The 24,654-nt window shown below is 42.6% G+C and overlaps 1 protein-coding gene across 5 annotated transcripts in view; it reads right to left on the reverse strand.

Annotated features, from left to right (window-relative positions):
* PTK2 (protein tyrosine kinase 2) overlaps positions 1-24,654 on the reverse strand; it is a 202,758-nt gene that overhangs the window by 58,423 nt on the left and 119,681 nt on the right. For all 5 annotated transcript variants that reach the window (XR_010610301.1, XM_065669026.1, XM_065669025.1 and 2 more), the window contains 8 exons: positions 23,365-23,427; positions 18,257-18,311; positions 14,525-14,665; positions 13,736-13,813; positions 12,632-12,739; positions 11,286-11,403; positions 3,713-3,743; positions 1,266-1,318 (listed from right to left, as the gene is read on the reverse strand). Coding sequence is in view for 4 of the 5 variants with exons in the window: in XM_065669026.1 (XP_065525098.1) it covers positions 1,266-1,318; positions 3,713-3,743; positions 11,286-11,403; positions 12,632-12,739; positions 13,736-13,813; positions 14,525-14,665; positions 18,257-18,311; positions 23,365-23,427 (647 nt within the window). In the remaining variant the exon portion in view is untranslated. The remainder of the gene's footprint in view (positions 1-1,265; positions 1,319-3,712; positions 3,744-11,285; positions 11,404-12,631; positions 12,740-13,735; positions 13,814-14,524; positions 14,666-18,256; positions 18,312-23,364; positions 23,428-24,654) is intronic.

Below are 24,654 nucleotides of genomic sequence, written 5' to 3' on the forward strand. Positions count from 1 at the left end.
TGAGGTTTAAGATCAGTGATGAACAAGCACAGCACTCGTCACTTAAGAAACTTCAACTTCTAGCAGTCAAAACGAGCCACACAGGTATGAATCAAGAGAGAACATGCTGACCATGCTTCATGCTCATCTACCTTATCTACCATGCTTGCCTGATAGGGACCGAAGGGAGAAGAGCTGCTACTGGAGAGGGAACAGTAACTGAGGAAACTCTATCACACCTCTGCAACTTGATACACGTTCTAATCCCAGAGCCTGCCACATATTTTCTTGCACAAAGGTCTGTTTACTCGGGCTTCCTATGCCGAGGGTTGAACCTCAAATGTCTTTAAAAAGAGGTTAAGGGTGGGGAAAGGAATCTGAAAAGTAGGAAACTGAGTAAACACCTACAGATCTTTCCCCCTTCTTGTATGGAATATGTTGGTGCTTTGAATATATGCCACAAAGTGCTCACATTACTGTTAAAGTGGGGCTGTAGCCTCCCTGTAAGTCAAGGGTGGACACTGGACCGAGTCGCAGTGCTGGCTCCTGAGGTTCACAGACAAATACTAGAAATCTATAGGAAAACATAATATTAATACAGGTTTGCACTGAATATCTCTTTAATATTATGCATAAGGATTTCAAAACGTATTTTCTGCTACAGCACAGAATAAACCCCTCAAAAGTATTTAAAATTCTGTAAAAGAAAATGTCCTCTCTCAAGTATAAAGACTTAAAAAACCCACAGTAACTAAGAGAAATTTTAGCAGTCTCTGAGCTATAGGAACAACCTGGATCACCTCCCATGCTCATCCTTCAATTAACTCGGGATTTTCAACAGCAAAAAGTAAGCGCTTTGATCTAAACAGCAGTAACAAAGAAATACTCGCTATTAAGTTTCTTCTTTCCCCAAAGCAACCATTAATATTTAATTGCCTATTTTCACTTTTCAAAGCTTCGTAATTAACACACACTCAGGTAATTTAAGTTCTAACCCACAATATTCTACTTCATCACAAAGCGCAGTGAAAACACTGACATGCAGCTTTGCTTTGAAGCATCCTGGCCCTGTGTTCCCACACGGAAATGACTGTTTTCACAAGTGATACTACATAGGAGAGCTCAAATAAGTTTCTCTTTAGAAACTACACTACAAAGGCAGCAGAGCTACGAGTCCTGGCAGAGTCAACCACCACATAGGAAGAAGTGAAACAAATCAGTGACAAGGCTGCCTAAACGCCTGCTAGCTTTATAAATAAACTTGCATCTGATTTTACGAGCCTTACCTGACACAGAGACTGTGTGTGACCTTACTCCTTGCTTCTCGTTGTTGGCCAGCCTGTAAAAGAGAGGTTGGAAGCGCTGAATGCTGTACATTCTTCCCGGTCCCATACACTGGGAATTCCTCCTAACAGGGGACCTACTGTAATTAGCAGGGCCAATCCATTCCACACAGTGACAGCTTTGGAGGGGGAGAAAAGTCAGAAAGGAATCTACCATTTCAAACCCATCTGGGGGAGGGAGAGCAGAGGCAATGCGTTCCCGTTTCCATCAGCACATCAATGCACAGGGACAGGGCAAATAGAAAGGTGAAACCAAAACCCAGGTTTAACAAGCTTTCAAGATTAAGCTGTGCACTTCTGAACATGGTCAACGTGTGTAATCTGATGGTGCTTCTACTTTCTGTATCATCTGTCGGAAGTAGAGTACGAACAGTTTTTGTCCCCAAGATGACTTATCCTGCACAATTTAAAATCAATTTAGATGTCAAGTAAATGATTCCAGCAACATTTAAATGTAATTAGGGATAACTGTTCATTAGCACAAGAAATTCCAATGAATTCTTCTATTCCTTTTCCACAGAAAGACAATTTTAACTGTATGAGAGCACTGCACTTCATGCTTTCAGAAATCTGGAATCTCAGCTGGCAAAGGCACATCTTTCCAGATGCAAGATGCTGCTGGCTACCAGCTTTATGTATCTGAAAAGAGCCCATTCCTCTGCTGCCAGATGAAGAGCATAGGCAGTGCCCTTGTTTAAACAAGCACACAAATTCGGTTTTGATAAACTGCCCCAAAACAGGAAGAAGCTTTTCTTTTAATCCTATTTTATCCCAGAAAGCCCTATAAATAAAAAGGATAAACTTTATGTAGTTAGTGAGTTATTGTGTTCCTTCAGTTGCATTTTTTCTCTTCCATTTGAGTGCACACTAAGTTTATCAATTTTACTGCTTCCAGCCTCAACTTTATTTCCTCTTCCTGCCTTCATTTTCATCCCTCTCTCTCTGCACTGTGAGAAAGCCACCTGCCTAGCAAAGGACTGCAGCAGGACCTGTACAGGAAGAACAAGCATTGGTATTTGAAGTGGCTGGTTTCTTGCAGATTCAGGAACAAATTGCGTCCCATATTCCATCCAAATGGTAAAATAAGAATGCTGGACTCCTTCCAGGAATCAAGGAAGAAACAGAATGAGGTGGCTGGGGCAAAGTAGGCACAGTCCATGTGTCCCAAAAAGAAGAGAGAAGACACTATAAACTGCTAAATTTCATTTGGTCTTTTAGCAGTTATCTCCTACTGCTGGATCCTGGTGATGCTGCCTGCTAAGGGTCAAGGAGACGATCTGATGATAGGTGACTTTAAACCAGGTCTGAGCATGGCTATTGAGAAAGCAGCCAGATTAAAAACAAGCAGAAAAAACCCAAGTGGCTTGGTTAAAGGACTGAAGTTTAGGAAGCCACAATAAGGAACTGCCCATGGAAAGGGGAGACACCCATCCCAACTTACTAGATAGGATGGAAACCTATCCACTGGCACCAGGAGTGTGAAGAATCAGGAGGAATTAATGGGCTTGTGTACCACTGCATTATTGACTACCAACTCCAACTACATAAGAAGTATTCTTAGTTCAAACAGATCTTAAATTAGAAATCTTTCCTTATTCACCTTAAAGCCTGGTAAGGAGAAGAATACAGAAGCATCTTAGCATACTATATATACATCTAATATATAGATCTAATAATAAGAATTATTAGATGCAGACAGCATCTCCAGCATACCTTGGGTATAATAACACCACAAAACTAGCCAGAGGAAAAAATGCAAGATCAGCATTTTCTACAAATCCACAATTACTATTGGAGAAGAATGTTCCACATTACTATATTTAAAACAATAGGTTAACTAGTGTTTGCTGTGTGAATCGTTATTCTTTCTTACACTGAACCCTGAGATCCAGACTTCAACTGGCCCCAGCATGGAAGCTTTATTAACAAAAGGTGACATGGCAGAATCATGATAAGAAAGAAAAATACTTTGTGTTTCACATAAGAAGAAAAGGGGACAAATAGGAAAAACAAGAGCATGGACTCACTGAGCAATTCAAAGCTGTCCAGCATCACCCCTATAATTAAATTTACCCATGGACACAAACTAAATCGCCTGAATCCCAGTCAAGTGTTTTCAGCTTCCTTCTTTGGTTACTGTCAAACATGATGGATGCATTATGCACTTCTCTCCCCAGATTTCATTTCTGATATCTTTAAAAGCTGAATACTGCTGTCAGTCATTTATGCCCCCATGGTCCCAAATCACCACCTGCTATTTATCCTAGAACCCCAAAGCAACAATAAAAATGAAGCACGTATAAAAAAGTCCTAAAGCGCCATTTAAGCGAAACTATGCTTAAAAAATGTTTTGTTATTAAATATATAAGAAAAGAAAGCAGAACACTTACTTTGGTATTGATGGTAAAGCTCTTTCACCTTCTGTGTAAACGAGAAGAAAACAAAATTAAGACTTTTTCAGGTTTCCAAATAAGCTCTCTCGATGTGCAATGTAACATACACATTCCTGAAACAACCATCTTTCAGAGCAACCTCTGTCGATTGAAAAGACTGCTCTATACATATATTAAAAGCAGTGCCTCAACACAACTCCTGAGCAGTGATACAGACCTTTTGGCAAACTCTTATCTGAGAGAACAAACTAGAATATGTAAGCTCTTACTCATTCTAAACAAATAACTCCAATAAATCACCTGCAGAAGGTACGACAGTATCTCATCTCTGGAAATGCTTCTATCTCCAAGGTGTGCTAAGTCATAGCATATAAATAAAACAATAAAACTTCCAAGGAAGACAACTGAAATAAATCATTACAACACATAACTTATCGTATGGTTTGAGATTAGATGATAGTAATGCTGAGTAGCCACAGATTAAGTTAGCTGTTTGTAATCTATTTTCAAATCTTTGCCAGGCTTTCTATTATAATGGTACTGCTACAGGTTGGGCAGAGAAGAGATTCAGAGCAGCCCTGTGGAGAAGCATTTGGGGGTGTTGGTTGATGAGAAACTGAGCATGAGCCGGCTCCAGTGTGCACTCACAGCCCAGAAAGCCAAACGTATCCTGGGCTGCATCAAAAGAAGCGTGACCAGCAGGGCGAAGGAGGTGATCCTGCCCCTCTACTCTGCTCTTGTGAGACCTCACCTGGAGCATTGTGTGCAGTTCTGGTGTCCTCAACATAAAAAGGACATGAAACTGCTGGAACAAGTCCAGAGGAGGCCACGAGGATGATCAGGGGACTGGAGCACCTCCCGTATGAAGACAGGCTGAGGAAGTTGGGGCTGTTCAGCCTGGAGAAGAGAAGGCTGCGTGGAGATCTCAGAGCAGCTTCCAGTACCTGAAGGGGGCCTATAGGGATGCTGGGGAGGGACTCTTCGTCAGGGACTGTAGTGACAGGACAAGGGGTAACAGGTTAAAACTGAAACAGGGGAATTTTAGATAGGATATAAGGAGGAAATTCTTTCCTGTTAGGGTGGTGAGGCACTGGAATGGGTTGCCCAGGGAGGTTGTGAGTGCTCCATCCCTGGCGGTGTTCAAGGCCAGGTTGGATGAAGCCTTGTGTGGGATGGTTTAGTGAGAGGTGTCCCTGTCCATGGCAGGGGGGTTGGAACTGGATGATCTTGAGGTCCTTTCCAACCCAAACCATTCTGTGATTCTACAATTCTATAAAAGCTTGGATGTACATATTCAAGGTTTTTTTCCCTACTGGATTTCAGGAGACACTTGTTATCCATGTGGGGTAGCATGATGGAGAAGTTATTAATCCTTCAGTAAAACACCAGTGACTGAGAGTAGATGCAAGTATGCAGGAAATAAGAGGAGACAGACAATTAAAATGGGTTTCACCCTCTAAATCACGTAGCACTGAAAAAGTGACCTGAGAGAACATGAAAAAGAACACTTTAAGGAAATGGTGATGTAGGCTCTGTACAAAAATTACATAAATTCTAGTTTATTTTTATCTTATGTTAAAATTTCTGAATTTTTCAGACATTACAGAAGTAAACTACAGTCTTGCCTTTGTGTATTATGGGACTGAGTAGAGAAATGCATGAAGAAGACATGCTCAACATGGCAAGCTACAGTGTTACGCCACAATTCCTTTGCTGTCCAAAGGTAGAGCAACATTGTTTGGCTCTTCAGCCTAGGTCTGTTTTGATCTGCCTGATAGGGGGTGTTGAAAAGGAAGATGCAGAAAAGAAGAGGAACAAGCAGCTGTTACTTGGAAGATGACCTAGAACACCTCAGCAAAGTGACCAGAGAAAGCACCTGACACTGGAGGGCAGAGGAAGGACGGCAAGGTTATACAAGAAGCAAGAGGTAGAAGATGCAGGTAGTGTTGCATGTTAGGGTAAAAGATATTTTTTGGGGTAGCAAGTGAAAGACAAAGATCCTTACAAGCAGCGTCGAGTGACAAGGATGAGATTAAACGCATGAAAGTGACAGTTTAGCAATACAAGACTGAGGGGGTAGGTATGCAGAAAAGAGACTGTAACAGACACTACAGATTCACACTGCAAGGAACTGGGCAAACGAGGAGAGTCCTGCCTGGTGCTATGCAGGCCTCCCTAGGGCTGTAAACAACAATCAAATGAGCCTTAAATTCCACCTGTTAAAGAATCCCAGACTGGTTTGGACTGGAAGGGATCTTAAAGCTCATCCAGCTCCAACCCCTGCCACGGGCAGCAACACCTTCCACTAGAGCAGGTTGCTCCAAGCCCCTGTGTCCAACCTGGAGTTGAACACTGCCAGGGATGGGGCAGCCACGGCTTCTCTGGGCACCCTGTGCCAGCGCCTCAGCACCCTCACAGGAAGAGCTTCTCCTAATCTCTAATCAATCATTCCTCATGGAATTTGGCAAAGGACAGTGAAAAGGAAGATGGATCGTATATAATGGGGGTTTAGTTAGGGTGGACCCATGCATTCAGCCGGTTTTTCCGTGGCAGAGGGTTGGAACTGGATGAGCTTTGAGGTCCCTTCCAACCCAGGCCATTCTGTAACAATGATGATCATTCTGTTCTTACTAGTATCAGAGCAACACACTGTCATGCACTGAACAGAACTGGGCCCTTCCCTGGGTTGATGGGGGTAGGAGAGGTGCACCAAAACAGACCTAGGTCTGTTTTGATCTGCCTGATAGGGGGTGTTGAAAAGGAAGATGCAGAAAAGAAGAGGAACAAGCAGCTGTTACTTGGAAGATGACCTAGAACACCTCAGCAAAGTGACCAGAGAACAACATCTCATCCCTAAGCACATGGCACTGGTTGTAACCCATAATCTGATGTATGCAACGACTGGCTACACGGACAGCATCCCCTTTTGGCTGCTGGAGACATGCATCACATGGAGGGCAGATAATGGACAGGGGGAACTGGAAAAGAAAGCATATGTTAAAGAACCCAAAAGGGGCAGCCAGAAATAAATCCACTATTAAGCAGTATTAGAGACACCTTCCCTTTCACTGGAGAGAATTCAAGAGAAAGAGAAATATGAAGACAGGCTGAGGAAGTTGGGGCTGTTCAGCCTGGAGAAGAGAAGCTGTATGGAGACCTCGTAGCAGCTTCCAGTATCTGAAGGGGGGCTATAGGGATGCTGGGGAAGGACTCTTCATCAGGGAATGGAGTGACAGGACAACGGGTAACAGGTTCAAACTTAAACAGGGGAAGTTTAGATTGGATAGAAGGAAGAAGTTCTCTGCTGTGAAGGTGCTGAGGCACTGCAATGGGCTGCCCAGGGAAGCTGTGAATGCTCCATCCCTGGCAGTGTTCAAGGCCAGGTTGGACAGAGCCTTGGGTGCCATGGTTTAGTGTGAGGCGTCCCTGCCCATGGCAGGGGGGGTGGAACTGGATGATCTTAAGGTCCTTTCCAATCCAAACCATTCTGTGATTCTATGCTTCTAAATCCGTCCTCATGGAAATGCTGCTGAAATGGCAGATCAAAGCCGGTCTTACAGAAGCCTACATGGTTTCTGGGTACAAACTGCTCACTTTGGACAGTGTTTCTAAGTTGATGCTCATCTTGTATCTATTTGGGATATAAGTTTACAGCTTATATCCCAAACAGACTATGAGACATTTATTAGTACCCTTGTAGGTCTGAAGTCAAAATTTGTTACTAACAGCATCAGAATAAAGGCATATGCTGTTTTTCACAGGTTGAAACCCACAACATTTTGCCCAATTCTATTTTCAGTTAAAAACATGGGATATGCCTGATGGTGCTGGGATGTCTGTGCCCAAATGCTGGCTGTGGGGCTGCAGGGCAGCCCCAGCGCAGGACCCACCTGAGCCCCTCAGCCAAGCAGGGGGCACGGGGAGAAAACAGGTTCCAGGCAGGGTCAAAGGCGGCGCAGGCAGAGGAGGAGGAAGCCAAGGAGGGAGCAGCAGCAGCGGGACCCTGAGGGAGGGCGGAGGAGGAGGAGGGCGGAGGCGCTGCAGGCCCGGAGCAGGGATCCCTGCAGCCCTGCAGAGACCCCTCGGGAGCAGAGGGGATTTAGGCCATGCAGAGCCCCGGAGGGAGCAGGAGCAGGGGGATGGGTGAGGAGGGAGCAGCAGCCGAGAGGGGCTGTGCTGGGCTGAGCGCGACCCCATCCCCACCTCTGCACCTCGGGGAGAGGGGTCGGGACCGGAGCGGTGAAGGTGGGGATGGGAGGGGAGAGCAGTAGGGGAAGATGCTGCTCAAACTTTGCTTCTCACAACCCAAATCTATTTCAATTGCTAACAAAGTCATTTATCTCCAGCCAAGCCTGTTTTGCCCCTGACAGTAACTGGCAAATGATCTCTCTGCCTTTATTTCAACCCATGAAGTTTCTCACCCTGTTTTCTCCCCCTGCCCTGCTGAGGAGGGGCATAAGAAGTGGCTGAGGTTGTTGCTGGCCCTAATCCACCATTCTACTGCCCAACGTGGAGCTCAGGAGTTCAAGGCAGCAACAAAAAGAGGTATTGGCCAAAAAGGCTGACGAGAGTATCAGGAGTGCAGTGATGTGGGGAACTTGGATGCTGGTGTTGGGAATGCGCTGTTCTAAGTGATGATGGGACAAGGAGAGTTTTACTGTGTATATACTGTCCCTTTTTCTCTTTAGGGTTTTGTGATGATGATACGGCTGTCAAGCACTGGAACAGGCTGCCCAGAGAAGCGGTGGAGTCACCATCCCTGGAGGCATTTGAAAGAGGTGTAGATGTGGCACTTCAGGACATGGTTTAGTGGTGGACTGGGCAGTGTTTGGTTAACGGCTGGACTCAATGATCTTAAGGGTCTTTTCCAGCCCAAATGATTCTATGATGTTACTTTATAGATTCTGACGTTGGGAATTTTTGTTGATGTAAGTGGAAGCCATAAGAAATGCACGATGAATGTGTGTTTTAATGACAGTTATCAAATGTGTGTGTCTCAGAGGCAAGGGTGGAATGGTGTAGAGGCAGCTGTGACAGGCACAGGGCAGCCCCATCTCTGTTCCCACAGCAGCCAACCTTGCAGCTACCAAAGCCTTGGCACAGACATCCAGTACCTCCCACCACTCCTATAATCCCAGCTCCAGATCCCAGATTCGAAAGGGAATGTTTCAGTGTAAAGGTGAGTTCTCCATAAAGAAATTACAATCAGACAACTATCTCAGTTGCTCAGGTGTTTGTTTTCCCCAGTTTTTTCAGCCTTTTATAAGCATTTTGACAACTTTGCGTTGCCTGTGAAACTTGTTTCAGGTGATTAATGGATACAAAATTCAGCCACTAGAATTAAGACCACAGCAAAGCTGCTGAGTGCACAGCTCCGCCAGTAAAGAGCCATTTAATATCAGTTTCAACTTTAATCCATTGCTTCAGTTGTGCTCTTTGCCTGTAAAGGTTTAAGTGTGACCACGGACACAGGCATTAAGTTTAAAGTGTCCATGTTGGTTTAAGCAGACCTGTATACCAAAACATTTATGGAAAATACAACAAACTGACTGGACATATGCCAAATACAGCCCATGTCTTAAACATTACCAAGGGCTCTCACCAAAATAAGAGAAACTGGATTACTAATGGATAACAAGACAGATAATACCAAAAACCAAAGGTTCTTTTAGCAATCAAGAGGGATAATTTATGAGGAGACTTGCAATAAATATGTACACTTACAACAAAGAGTGGATGGGAAAGCTCAAAGAGAGAAGAAAACGCATCTCTCGGATGAAGCGTTGCTACATGATCTGTTTCTGATGTGCTTTATACAATCAAAGCTCCCTGCGGGAGGGATCTGGGAATGCAGCTCATGGTGGGGACAGCTCTCCTATGAGATGTTTAATTAACAAGTTGAGTATTGCTATGAGACTTCACAAAAAGGAACCTCAGACAAAAGAGCCCCGTGATTGGTTTTAACTGGAGGGAGTCTCTTCATGTTTGCATAAAGAGTAGGGCTCCCAAAGTGCTATATAATGTTCCTTGAACTCAATCACTGCTCTTTCGCGCGATGTTAAAGTGCACCAACGAGAGTGTCACACAAATAAACACACTCCATTAAATGCATTGATGTATTTTGCATTCATGCCTATCACAAACCACAGTGCAAGGCATAGCTGTGCAACAAAATAAAATCAGAGATCTTGCTCTTCACAGGGTTTAGTGGGTGTAGATGATGTAACAGCAAAATCATCTGTTACATCTGATGATATAACAGCAAAACGGTAAGTCACGTCAGAGAAGGACAAGAACTGGAAAGAAAAAGTACAAACAGAGTGGGTCCATTTTCTGTCACCTACGGCAGCAGTGAGGACCCACGCAGCCCTGCTAACCTTAGACGGCAGCTGCTTGTAAGCATCATGAAAAGTATTGAACAGGAGGGACACAGTAAATCCTGTATAGATTTTGCCAGGGAGGTGCTCTTACAGTGGGCAAGAACAACAGAGGACAGGGACACCTTCCACTGGAGCAGGTTGCTCCAAGCCCGTGTTCAAGCTGGCCTTGAACGCTGCCAGGGATGGGGCAGCCGCAGTTTCTCTGGGCACCCTGTGCCAGCGCCTCAGCACCCTCACAGAGAAGAACTTCTTCCTAATATCTAATCTAAATCGCACCCCTCTGGCAGGTTAAAGCCATTCCCCTTTTCCTGTCCCTACGGGCCCTTGTCCAAAGCCCCTCTCCAGCTTTCTTGTCACCCCTTTAGGCACTGGATGCTACTCTAAGGTCTCCCTAGTGGCTTCTCCAGGTTGAACAACCCCAGTTTGTCTTAATGATGTCACAGAATCACAGAATGGTTTGGGCTGGAAAGGACCTAATATCATCTAATTCCAGACTAGAAGACCTGCTGGGACAGTTCTTGTGTTATACATAGGGAAGAGGAACTTCATTCACTGTTTCAGAAACCAAAGAAGTTGTACGAGTTTCCACAAGTAAAGATCAGCACAGGAGGACAGGAATTTCTGTCTTAAGCAGCTTTGCTTGGATGTTTCTCACTAATTCTAATGAAATTTAATTCACATTCTCTCTTTCAAGCTAAATGTACCAGCACCTTGTGAGACTCCTTTTTCGCTGCTTCCAGCTTGTGGGTTGCTACAAAAACGATTGATAGTACAAAAAGCATCTCTACTTTAGTTCTATTTTATAAGAAAACCTCATGACACTTCTCATGACTAGTCAAATGAGTCAAAACCATACCCAGATTCTAACCAACCTCCGAATTTCCACTTGTGTATTAGGAAATCATGCTTCAAGGTAACACATACTTGTTAGGAGTGCCTTTAATTATAATTCACTTCTGCTAGTTCAGTTTAGTGTAAAGCAGTGATTACTGAAAACCAGTCTAAATTAAGTCATTCTGGATGGAGCGACATTATCAATGTTTCTCATAACAAAAGTACCTCACGGTTCCTCTCTCCGAAAGAGCCTCCAAGTGAGGGTTTTGCTGCTACCTTGCGTCTTCCATTCAAGTGCAAAGTAATCTCTTAGTAGATACAACTATAGCAACTACCAGAACGAAACACCTCCTTACCTTTCTGTGGCCTGATGATAAAAGATTGCGTAGCTCCATTCACCAGCCGGCAATATCCGTCTATCAAGTCCGCCATATTCTCTGCAATGGTTAAGGATGGTGCTGTCACTGTCAGAGGCTGAAGAAGGAAAAAAAACAAGGCACCAACAAAGAGGTATTATTGTAGTTGCAAACACTGAGTGGAACAGCTGTGTCATTGCATCAGAACTCCGCTCACCAACATTTTGCTGTTTACAGTTTGCAAGTGTGTGTAAAGAACCACCAGATTCTGGTTTTACCTTTTATGCAGCAAATGTAAAACACAAGGTTCAGAAAGCACAACCAATAAAGCCCTAAACTCAAATGCAATACTAATCTGGGCTTATTAAGTGCCTTACTAGCTAAATTTCCAGTCAAGCACTGTTCATTCACCACATCTGCTGTGGCTTTACGGCTAGAATTATGATAGCTCTGAAGATGCTTATTCCTTAAAGCTCTTACAGGTGCTATCTTTTTTCCAGCCTTTAGCAGCAGATTATTCTTTGCCCTAAAAAATAACCTTCCCAATTGCAAAAATACATGAAAAACACAGTGGAAAAAGAGATGAGAGACATGGAGACATGCTATTGATTCTAATACCATCATCCATCATCCTCCGCACAGATTCGCCCACTTGCCCTCAATCCTTCCCTACCACAGTGACTGTTTTCCAGTGCGCTGGACCAAGGAACGGATTTGATTTCACTTCTAGCTCTGCCTTCATGTAACACAAGGGAACAAATTTTCCCTGCTTCATACTTCCCCTTTTCACAAAAGTGAAATTGCTCAGCTTCCTCTTTAGGAAGTAGCATCATACACATAAGCGGGTTACTATTAAGTTGGATTTAAGAGTTAGTATTTTTACATTAGGCTTCTTTTACACATACCAAAGTCTACAAGCCACACATGCAGAACCTAAAGCATGCAATGAGCTCTATTTTAACACCAAAAATATCTGACTAGAATAATAACAAATGCTCACACTCAACTTCCCTTTCCCCTTTAAGAACATGAAAAACTAAACAACCACAGAACGGTCAGAATGCAAAATGTTAAAACCTAAAGCAGTGCCTGTAACTGCAGGAGGAGCAGTTCAACAACAACTGAAGCCTCTGAACACAAACACAGATAGATGGGGGCAGTCCCCAGCTTAAACCTGCACATGCGAAAGTGGACATTTAGTAAACCATCATTATGCTGACAATATAAAGTTATGGACCAGAACAAAAGTACAATATACAGAATATCTTCATTAAGAATATACTCATCTTCACCCCTTCCCAAGCAAACCAAAACTAGGAAGTTTATCACAAGTGGCACTATCATACCTCAGGGGCACCTGCTATCTTGAGTTGCAACATCCCTTTTCTGTCCTTGTCTTCACTGTTTGAATACTGAATAGTCTGCACTTGATTGAAGTCTGCTAGATGTGTTGGCTGCAGAAAGGCAATGAAGAAAGTGAGGAAAATGGCAAAACTACAGCAAAATACTTTGCCTCTACTCCTGATGCTGCAAAGGCACAGGTAGACTTTGACCTCCAAATGACACCTGTAGAAATCTGTTCCTCGGTTTCTTTCCAGTTTCATTAGGCTCTGACCAACAACATACATAAATACGCAAGAGTACTGCAGAATGAAACCAAGCACCAAGCTTGCCTACAGAGGTCACTGTTAGGTAACTCCAGCCACATGCTGAAGTACATGAAGTACTCAGTAGGAACAACCTCTTGGAGGTCAAGACTAGAATCTCAACAGGTTACCCACATGGAACCTGTGCTCACTGCATACCTAACGTACCTCTCCATAGTGCTGCAAGCTACATTCTTGGCTAGGCACAGATTCCTGATCTCCAAACCTTTTCACTACCTTAATTACAATGGAAATTGAACATGTGCTCAACTTAATCATGACTGTAATGGTCCCAAATGTTTTGCTAGAAGAATCTGTTTGAACATAACTTCCTTGCACCATGGAGGGGTACAAGAAACACTGTAATACAGTCAAGATCAGGTAATGAAAAGGCTATTAGGGGTAAAACGTAAAGGAAATGAGCCAGCAATGACTGCACAAATGCCAGACACTGATTCAACAAGCTCTTATGTACACATTCCTCAGAAAAAGAATAATTTAGAATAAGCTGAATGTTTTATTAATAGAAAGTCACTACTAATGCTTTACATTCTGCAAGTGAGCACTTCACTGGGTACAACAGCCACCAAATTCAGTGCTAACACTGACACAGTTTGTCTACTTAACCCAACTGCGTTTTCTCTGATCCCAAATCATGAGTTAGTATCTGGGTAACAACTGTAGATGCTCTTCCGTGTTTAACTCTATAGAGATAAGACATGCCATTTCCCTCTTTAAGTTCAGTTTACAACAGTCATGGTTGTTAAGAGAGTAACTGAGAAAAGAAACCAGAAGCAGACTTACATTTGCCCCCTTGTCTGTAAGGTAACTGATTCCTTCTTCCGGACCGATTGCCAGTTCCACTGAAATAATCCAGCTTGACTTGAGAATCAAAGGAGAAAGACAGGGCAGAATTTCAATAGTAAGACAAGACCCTGCTATGGAGCTATCCGCCAGTTTCAGAATGGCACCTTTTAGTAAATCATCTCTAGAAGCTTTTAAACTCTTCAAATGATTTAAGATGTATTAAAATCAAGTAGGTTTACAAGTGGCAAAACTCCTCCTGACTCACTTCCTGGGGATCACTGCTACTCAAAGTGCGTTTCCATGTGCTTTATCTTAGGTCTACATGAGCACTATGCATTTCCTGTATTTCCTCTTCTCATGGACATTGATGTTCCTGTTCTAATTTCTGCTTGAGGATCTATTTTCACAAAGCTTGCAGAATTAAGGCTGTTTCTTAAAATTGGTATGAAATTGGTAGAGATTAAAAGGCATTAGGGGAAAAATGACAAGCAGCAGCAGCTGAGAGGTCTCATTTCCTCAAAAACCCAGTTTCAAATCTGCTTGACTTTCACACCCGAAGCACCAATAATAGTATTTAATAACATCCAATTCTCACCCTACTAACGAATGGTGGGTTTGTAACAGTCAATTGAGAAAGTTTTAAGTAAAATCATGAAATACACTTTGTTGTTAATGAAATCCAACTGTCTCATCATCAAACCAGGAACTAAGCAAGCAACGAGCTGCAGGACTAAGCAAACCTATTAGTCATAATGTATTTCGGTGACTGGCCCACTGCTTACTTACACCAAGAGCACACTTGAAGCATTCCTTGTCAAATCGGTACACTGGAGAGAGGATCTCAAAGAACTTCAGAATACTTTCTTCTCTGTTGAGGTTGGCAAACTGTCGAAACGTTTGTTGGATTAATTTTCGTAGTGTTTTGGCCTGGGTATTAAAATGTTTAAAGATCAGTTATTTCAAATCTAATCACTGCTCAGAGTACCCCTGACAGGTTCTTTATCAATCAGATGCAGACAATTCTCAAGAAAAGAAGCTTCAGCATATAAGTATCAGTTCTGCCTTATGCGTTCTGCTTGGAAGAACTTATCTCTCCTATTCATTAGAAACATAGAATAGTTAGGGTTGGAGGGATTACAGAGGGACTATCTAACCATCTTTTGAATAAATGATAAAGACAACATGTTAACCTTTACAGGAACTATTTTTCCAAGATTCCTCATTTCTCCCAACTTAACTGTGCACCAATACAAACCCACAGCAATCTATGCCTTCCTACTAACGCAAATCAACTTCCTTTTACCTGGTAGTAACGACACAGCTGTAGCTGTAAAGCTTGGACAAGGTGGAATGGCTTTAAACTGACAGGGAGGAGATTTACATTAGATATTGGAAAGAAGTTCTTTCTTATGAGGGTGCTGAGGCGCTGGAACAGGGTGCCCAGAGAAGCTGTGGCTGCCCCATCCCTGGCAATATTCAAGGCCAGGTTGGATACAGGGGCTTGGAGCAACCTGCTCTACTGGAAGGTGTCCCTGCCCATGGCAGGGGGCTGGGACTGGATGAATTTTAAGGTCCCTTCCAACCAAAACTGTTCTATGAGTCTATGATACACAGAGAGCATGGCTTAGCAGCAGTGTTGTCTTTAAGGCACTGTTTATTAAGTTGAACACATGAAGGTTTCTTCTTAGAATCACAGAATCATAGAACAGTTTGGGTTGGAAAGGACCTCAAGATCATCCAGTTCCAACCCCCCTGCCATGGACAGGGACACCTCACACTAAACCATGTCACCCAAGGCTCTGTCCAACCTGGCCTTGAATACCGCCAGGGATGGAGCATTCACAACCTCCCTGGGCAACCCATTCCAGTGCCTCACCACCCTAACAGGAAAGAATTTCCTCCTTATATCCTATCTAAACTTCCCTTGTTTAAGTTTTAACCCGTTACCCCTTGTCCTGTCACTACAGTCCCTGACGAAGAGTCCCTCCCCAGCATCCCTATAGGCCCCCTTCAGATACTGGAAGGCTGCTATGAGGTCCCCACGCAGCCTTCTCTTCTCCAGGCTGAACAGCCCCAACTTCCTCAGCCTGTCTTCATACGGGAGGTGCTCCAGTCCCCTGATCATCCTTCTTCTCTACTGAAGTACTGAAACTGGAAGGCCTGTTGATTCAATAGCATTTCCTCTGTAGCTGAATTAGACTGACTTACTGTTTCTTGAACATAGACAAAAAGAACTATTTGCACCATGCATGAGCTATAGTGCACTGTCCAATGACACTTCTTAGGACAGCGCTTACTTTGTTTTACATTATGTCCTACAGACACTCTGTGATCAGCTAATACACAGATGTGTTGAAACCTCCAACTTCTTCTTTAGTTCTTTAATAAGCAACCTAAACAAAGCTGAATTTTCTATTTTTGAACCCTTGTCAATCACCTCATACTTTGCACAGTGAAATGATTTTGATTTTCATTTTTCCAGCCTTCTGGTCTTCCTATACATAACGTGATTTCCGGTTTAGCTGCCATCTCCTAATGTATAACATCAACCAATCTGATTACTGGTCCACCACACTTTTAAGCTTTACCTAATAGAGAGAAACTGAACATGAGCCGGCTCAGTGTGCACTCACAGCCCAGAAAGCCAACTGTATCCTGGGCTGCATCAAAAGGAGCGTGACCAGCAGGTCGAAGGAGGTGATCCTGCCCCTCTACTCTGCTCTTGTGAGACCTCACCTGGAGTATTGTGTGCAGTTCTGGTGTCCTCAACATAAAAAGGACATGGAACTGTTGGAACAAGTCCAGAGGAGGGCCACTAGGATGATCAGGGGCTGGAGCACCTCCCGTATGAAGACAGGCTGAGGAAGTTGGGGCTGTTCAGCCTGGAGAAGAGAAGCTGCATGGGCAACTCAGAGCAGCCTTTCAGTATCTGAAGGGGGCCTATAGGGATGCTGGGGAGGGACTCTTCGTCAGGGACTGTAGTGACAGGACAAGGGGTGATGGGTTCAAACTTAAACAGGGAAGTTTAGATTGGATATAAGGAAGAAGTTCTCTGCTGTGAAGGTGGTGAGGCACTGGAATTGGTTGCCCAGGGAAGCTGTGAATGCTCCACCCCGGCAGTGTTCAAGGCCAGGTTGGACAGAGCCTTGGGTGACATGGTTTAGTGTGAGGTGCTTCTGCTCATGGCAGGGGGGTTGGAACTGGATGATCTTAAGGTTCTTTCCAACCCAAACCATTCTATGATTCCAATAGTTTTCTATTTCATGGCCATGAGGAGCTCTCCTTTGCCTGCCAGTCCAAAATCACTGGTCTTCACAAAGCAAGTCAGTTAATCATTTGAACCAATCCCAGATTATTTTTCACAGGGATTTCATTTTCATTAGAAAGCAGACCTGTTCTTCCTTCCCTTGTTCCTTCTCTTCAAATGTCCAACATTTTTTTCATGGCTCTGCAAGGTTCTGCTCAGCTTCCCCTTCTGACAATTCCTGCTACTTCTTTCTGCTACTCCCTCATGATTTCTAAAGAGCAGTTTCCTTTGTTGGTCAGTTTTCTGGCTCTGTAATATCATTTTTGAGACAGTCACTCATTCTTTTACGTCTGGAGCCTTTCACCACCATTTCTCCCGTTAGCAGAGAGTACAGTTGCAGATAATTGCTTGAATTAAAATGCAGAGGGATTACTTAAATCCACTTGACTTCATTAGCTGCTGATTTTCAGGAGTCTTTTGAAACAAAACCCCTTCACAACAGACCTTTTCTGTTTATCCATTTAAATGACAACTTAAAAACTTCCTAAACTTCAATTCTGCTATCCCTGCCTACCAAAACCAGCACTAAAATGCTGGTTTATGATTTATACCTTTCACATAGGAATGGTGAAGAGAGATTTTTACCAAGACAATTGCATCAGACAGCTATAGCTGTAGAAGTACTTGGTGACCATTCTTAATCCCCCTTTTCAAAGCATGCTGAGAAAAATCTGCTTTCTTTATTCTGGGAACATATGGACTTCAATGGAAGCGACACTCAACTAACGTTTATAGTCTTAGCTAGGATTAACCTAAGTAGAAATTACTGGCAATCTTCCTTGAATGAGTTAGATACTTGAGCAATGGAGGCAGAATATGGTTTACTGAGTTGCCACTAAAAAGATGCTGCTTTCCTTCATGTCCCCTTCCTCTTTTCTCCAGAAGTCTCATTTAGCTTTTAAGAGGAAAACAAAACATATATTTGATACTAAAGGATTTGAGGTCTTGTTCTGAACTTCTGTGCACAAGGTTTGAGAGGCTGAGGTGTACCTGTGCTCAGTAAGGCACGTAAATCACTACCACCTTAGCTCTGCCAACTGCACACCTCTGCTACTGGGATTTATACCCTGCCTACCAATCTGACAGCTTTGGTATTTTATACCCTGACAGCACAACTCCACAGCAATTCCATTCTGTCTCTATGGTGCAAATGACTGTCATTTTCAGGTTTCGTATGTAAGTGGTCCACAACTGACTGGAACTGTAATTACCTTTACTGAATCTAGCAAACTCTTCGGGAAAAACCTTCTTAAACCAACATCTTTCCTGAAACAGAAACACACAGAACATTAATGTAACAACCACTGGACAGTATTATAGTGCTTATTCTCAGGGGGTGGTTTGGGTCTGGGTTTGGTTCGTGTTAGTTTTTAACTAGCAGATGCAATACAGTCATAGTAAGGACCTTAACCATCTCAGAGTAACAAACATGGTACTACTAAAATGGTAACCATATCCACTCCATCGCACATGCATGATAGTGATACCTTACACTTTAAATTCAAAAGGATACTGCATTTACAACAGGACCTGGTGTGAAATGTTGGCCTGGGCACAGAGAAGTCTTAAATCTGGTAGGTGTTTTAATAAGTTAAAGAATACTGGAAAAATATTCTTACAGTCAGGTGAGAAGGGAACAACATGAAAACTCTTATTAGAACAGACCAGAAGATACAACATAAAGGAAAGGACTTCCGTGGTATCACCTCGGTGAGCACATTGACTGCAGTTCCACTACTGCTTTGCCCTTTGCAGCACTATAATTAGAGGGGTTTTTTAATCCCTACTCTCACTTTTTCCTCATTTTGAGTATTTAATGTTAATTTTTTTCTTGTAAGAAACCTCACTTTTTGCCTCTGTAAATCAGGATCTTCATTCTGCCCATGAGCTTTCACTGTCCATGAGCTCACTTTCACACTTAGAGAAAGGGCTGCAGCCCTGGTGTGAAACCCAGAGCTGGAAGGATTAAATGCTTGTGTGTCTCAGATGTGTTGCCTCCAGCTTATGTCCGACGTGTGGATCACTACAACTAAAGACTGGCCTCAAGGAAGACGCCTGAGAGATGTTAGTGCACAAGATCATTGTACAATCAGGTGCAATGAATGCTGCATGACTGTGGTACTGCTTGCACAGTATCAGCAGAAACTCCGGAGAAAAAGGAAAAACTAGAAGAAAAATGCAAATAAGAAAAGGACTTGGAGCTTCCTGCCCCTCAAAGGTGTTCCTGACCTTCTCCCTTTACATATAAGACATTAAAATCTCTTTTAAACATGCTTATCTGCTTCTGAAACAAGTATGAGAGCAAGCTTTCCATGACTGCATGCTTCGAGCAGACACAGAGATACATGTGGAATTTCTACATGCGGCAAAGGGAAGAAAAGCCACAGTATGTATTTACTGCTACCTAACGGCACAAAAAGAAAGCCAACATTAAAGTCCATATAAAAAGCCTACTCAATATAATAACCCAGGGTATTTTTAAAGACAAGTAATGTTCCATTTCACAAAACATACTAAACCCATCCTCATTAAAAGGAGAATGTTCATACGCAGCAGCACACGCTGGCATCTGTGCAATGACAGTGAGCTGGAAGATTATAGAACTTTCATAAATGCTAATTCCTTTGATGCATTTCTTCTCAAATGCAAATGCTCTGAGGTTTATCATCCCACACGGTTAAATAAATCTAACACACTATTACCATCTCAATAACATGCAAAGACATTTTGACAAGGGATGTATTAGTTTAACATTAAGCATTTGAGAGAGAAATGGTGTGTTCAAAGATGAAGCACCTTGCATCGCTCCAGTATTACTCATCTTAACTACCAAAGCACAAGGCTGCAACAAGCTGATCTATTATTAAGGAGAGTTGTAGAGCAGCCCTTGGTACAGATCCATACGTAACAGATTCAGCAACAAAGCAACTCTTAATAAAACAATTAAGAATAAACACTAATAATGTTAATAAAGCTTATCCTGTGTTTAACTGCGACAACAGGTTTCTTTACTGTAGGAGAATTTAACACAAGAAGCATACAGATTTCATGCCACGGGCAACAACAAGCTTCGGGTACCTATAAATAAGAGAATTAACCACTGGCAATTGGAACATGCAATGAGTTTTAAACACAAAACCCTTCAAACTTGATGTTTTCCCACTTTTCAGCTGCACTGCGTGGGGTGGCATGGCCAACTCGGGACACACCAACTCAGTCCTCCACATTAAGAACTTAGACATCTGTTTCCTGATTGCCAGCAAGAGATAATTAGCAGCAAGATCCTGGTTCATGCAGTTCTATGACAGCTTTGTTTTTAACCTCATCTACTCCATCCCACTCGTGGGCTTACATGCAAATGTATTTTTTAATGTATAAACTTCAAGAGGATTAATAAAACACCAACTGCACACAGATACCGCTTGTCATAGAATGATAAGCAGCTTTAGGCAACATATATCTTTATTTCTGTTTTTCATCCCAATTGAAGTTACAACAAAAAAGTAATGTTAGATTAACATAATAGACTTTAACATGCTTTTGACAAAATTGTGGCTGCAGCTGTTCCTTCATATAGCTCCCATTTTTGTACTTGTAATTACCCCTGTTCTGTGCTAACAGGCTTCACATTTATCATGAAGAAATTCTTCTTTCATTACATGAAGGCCTAACTATTAAAGGCTACTTAACAGTTTGATTCTATCTAGCATTTCCCATCCAGATTGGGGCTTGTATGAAAATGTGATCAAAGACAAATATCCATCAAATAGCTGTGTGACAAAGCCAGGCAAGGAGCGATCGCAGCAGATGCAAAAAGTGCCATTTAAAAATTGCACTCAGCTGGTGAAGTGCCTCAAGATGGACTAAAACAAGTGAAAAACCTCGAACAAACAAAAAGCCTCACTTGAGAAATAAGTATGACCTGTGTAGATAACCCTTTAGAAGCTCTTAAGGTGGTAAGATTGAATAAGAACATTGTGGGCATCGCTGGCACTTTTGCAGACTCTTACTGGCTTGTAATTATCTACAGCCACTTGAAAGTGCTTTTGTCCTTTGTCTCTTCCAGCTAAATCCCATAAACCCACATCTTGCCTCTCAAGAATATATAAACTATAACATCTTGAAGCGCACAACTGTACATTTCCAATCCTACATGGCATTTTATGCTGTTAGATTCTGCGTATCAGGAGTTTGCTTCACTTTGTCTTTCACAGCAGCAATTATGTTGTTTCCTACCAAAACAGTCACTGCTTGGAAAATACAGTTGGAAAGAAACACGTCACTGTTCAACTGGAAGCAGCCCCATGCTGAGCCCTCCAGGAACTCTCACCTGTTATACGGATTAATTAATACTTGGTGGCATCTGTTATAGAATCCCAGACTCGTCTGGGTTGGAAGGGACCTTAAAGATCATCCAGTTCCAACCCCTGCCATGGGCAGGGATTCCTCCGTCTCAGTTTTTCCAAAGCTGTTAACCTAAGGGCTCCTGTTTGTAGCTTTTGAGTTGCCAAATACCTGACATAAAAACACCTTTCTCAAGTTGTTACTGGAACAGAAGCAAACGGCAACCACTGCAACTCACAGGACATTCAGATCTCTTTTATATCACCTCTCAGCCGTGTCTGTCTGCTCTTCCCATTCATCCTTGTAAGTCCTTTCTCATTTTGTTTCCTGCATTTCCTCAACCAGGGCATTATCACTACTGACAGAACACAGAAGTCCTTAAAAAACCCCTTAATTCAAACAAACCAAAGCTTTAAAAACGCACAGACAGAGGAGCACTATATAAATAGCAGGAACTATACAAATGAGCAGACAACTCATGACAGGTATCTTTACCTATTCAAATCCTAATTTTCCTCAAAAATCCTTTTGAATTTATTCATAGTAGTGAAAAATTTTATGCTTCCAGCTCCACATTCTCTGATTTCACAACTCAAAAACCTAGTTTTATTAAGCATAAAATGAAAAAGAGATGCCACTCCTACATCAACCTTTTATCCTTACTTCATGTTAAACTGTGCAGCATCTTTTCATTAAGATAATCAGGAGTGAAGAGCAGATCTTCGGTGTTTATGTGAAATTTGTTCGGCCAAATTAATACAAATAAGATTAAGTTTTCTATCCCTGAAGTGTCTAAAGGACCTTGTCTTTTAGATTGTTTGGACTAAAGCCATCTACTGTACAACGTGCCTAAGTAACCATGCTGATTGTTGCTGGGGTAGAGTTCATCTTATTCATAGCAGCTGGTATGGGGCAACGTTTTGGATTTGTGCTGGAAACAGTGGTGATAACACAGGGATGTTTTAGTTATGGCTGAGCAGAGCTTACACAGAGTCAAGCACTGAGTCAAGGCCTTTTCTGCCCCTCACTCCATCAGCGAGTAGGCTGGGGGTGCACAAGGAGTTGGGAGGGGACACAGCTGGGCCAGCTGAACCCAACTGACCCAAGGGATATTCCAGACCACAGGATGTCATGCTTAGGATATAAAAGTGGGGGAAGAAGAAGGAAGGGACATCCGGAGTGATAGCGTTTGTCTTCCCAAGTCACTGTTATGCATGATGGAGCCTTTCCTGGGGTTGGCTGAGTACATGCCTGATCATAGGAAGTGGTGAATGAACGCCTTGCTTTGCTTTGCTTGTGTGTGTGGCTTGTGCTTCACCCATTAACCTGCCTTTATCTCAACCCACAAGTTTCCTCATTTCTACTCTTCTGCTTCTCTCCTCCATCCCACTTGGGAGAGTGTGTGAGCGGCTGTACGGGGGCTTAAATGCCAGCTGGGGTTAACCCACAGCAGTAACCAAAATACTTTCAGTGTAAGGATGCTTTTAGCTCTTCTTCAAATGTGAGATACGTAAAGAGTAAACTTGCTAACTGCAAGGTCACACTTCAGGAAATCCACATCCTGAGCAAACAGAAGTAAAACCAATTAAAACTCATCCCACAAACGTATTCAAGGGACTCAAACTTTACCATAGGGGAGTCGCAAGTGAAGAATGCACAGAAAAACAGTTAGAAACAAAATCACCTCAGAATTCGACTTGATGAACCCATAAACATTAGCAACATTGCAACGAATCGTAATAAGCTTGATCCAGTTTGAACAACTCCAACCCTGCTTCTCTGGACTAAATTAAAGGTGTTCTTCTTACTTCTATTCCTTGATCAGCTTCATCATCCTTTTCTTATAATAAGAAACTGGAAGTTCTCAACAAACTTCATGGAATTCAAAGTTACACTGGGAATTTTTGTTATCAATTGAATTTAATGGTCTTCATGAAGAAACAGTTCAAACCTCAAGCTAGAACATCATACTTACTCTAACACTTCATAGTTGGACTTCTTTTCTAATGCATTGCCTCTCATCTCTCCGTAGGATCTCCTGAAGTCAGGAAAAATATTTGAAAGCAACCATTATTGGATGATTCAGCTTAAAACCACAACATCAACACAGTCAAATCTTTAAGAGACCATTAGAAACCATTGGCAGAACTAATTCAAATACAAATATTAGTACATTATTCTCCTACCTCAACAGATCAGATCTTTATTATACAAAACATGACTACAGCAGTTCTGCATTTACAGAAGCACTTTAAACCAGCTTAACTATGCTGCTACCAAAATCATCTAACCTGCCCTTCAGCAGCTCCTTTCAACCTCCAACAGTGTCTCCCTCGTATGTATCAGCACTCCTGCCTGTGCATGTAACAGGGAGAACCAGAGGCAGCAGGGAATAGTGAAACCAGTGTCAATCCAGACATGTTCACATTAAAAAACTAAGAGATATATCAAGAATATAAGAGATATATCTCTTAAAAAGATATATCTCTTAAAAAACTAAGAGATATATCAAGCTGCTGGGAGAGGGCTGGGATCATTGGTTTCACTGAGAAAGTGGACCAGTACTTATAGAATGGTTTGGGTCAGAAGGGACCTTAAAGCTCATCCAGTTCCAACCCCTGCCACGGGCAGGGACACCTTCCACTAGAGCAGGTTGCTCCAAGCTCCATCCAACCTGGCCTTGAGCACTGCCAGGGATGGGGCAGCCACAGCTTCTCTGGACACCCTGTGCCAGCGCCTCAGCACCCTCACAGGGAAGAGCTTCTTCCTTCTAACTACTTTACATCATAGAAAATTTCTTACTTATCCATAATCCAAATCAACCAATCTTGGTAGTCATCTACAAGAAATATCTCATGAAAACACTCTGATGAGCCCCAGCATGAGACCTTGGCTGACAAAATAACCACGATTATCCTCATGTTCTGAAGTAAGGCACCAACAACAGTGTAAGTGCATAAAGAGTTTGCAGTTACATTAAAAGAAGCTTTGTTTTCTCTGGGGCTACCAGCAGTACTTCTATCAGACAGCAGGCTCTGCTATGATACCCGCGAAGTTTCATAAGCCTAAATTGTGTTTTAGTTTGGGAAGAACTGTTCAAAGGACACTTTTACTCTCTGGTAACAAGTCTGCATTAACTTCTTATCAATTTTACTTCTTCCATCCCTAATCTCCCTGTGTGAGACAAGAGCAGAACTAACGCAAACGTTTCAGGCTGGAAATTCTCCATAAATTAGCAAAACCCCCAAACATGCATTTCAGAAGC

This window comes from Lathamus discolor, chromosome 2, assembly GCF_037157495.1.
Source record: "Lathamus discolor isolate bLatDis1 chromosome 2, bLatDis1.hap1, whole genome shotgun sequence".
In the NCBI taxonomy this organism is placed as follows: domain Eukaryota; kingdom Metazoa; phylum Chordata; class Aves; order Psittaciformes; family Psittacidae; genus Lathamus; species Lathamus discolor.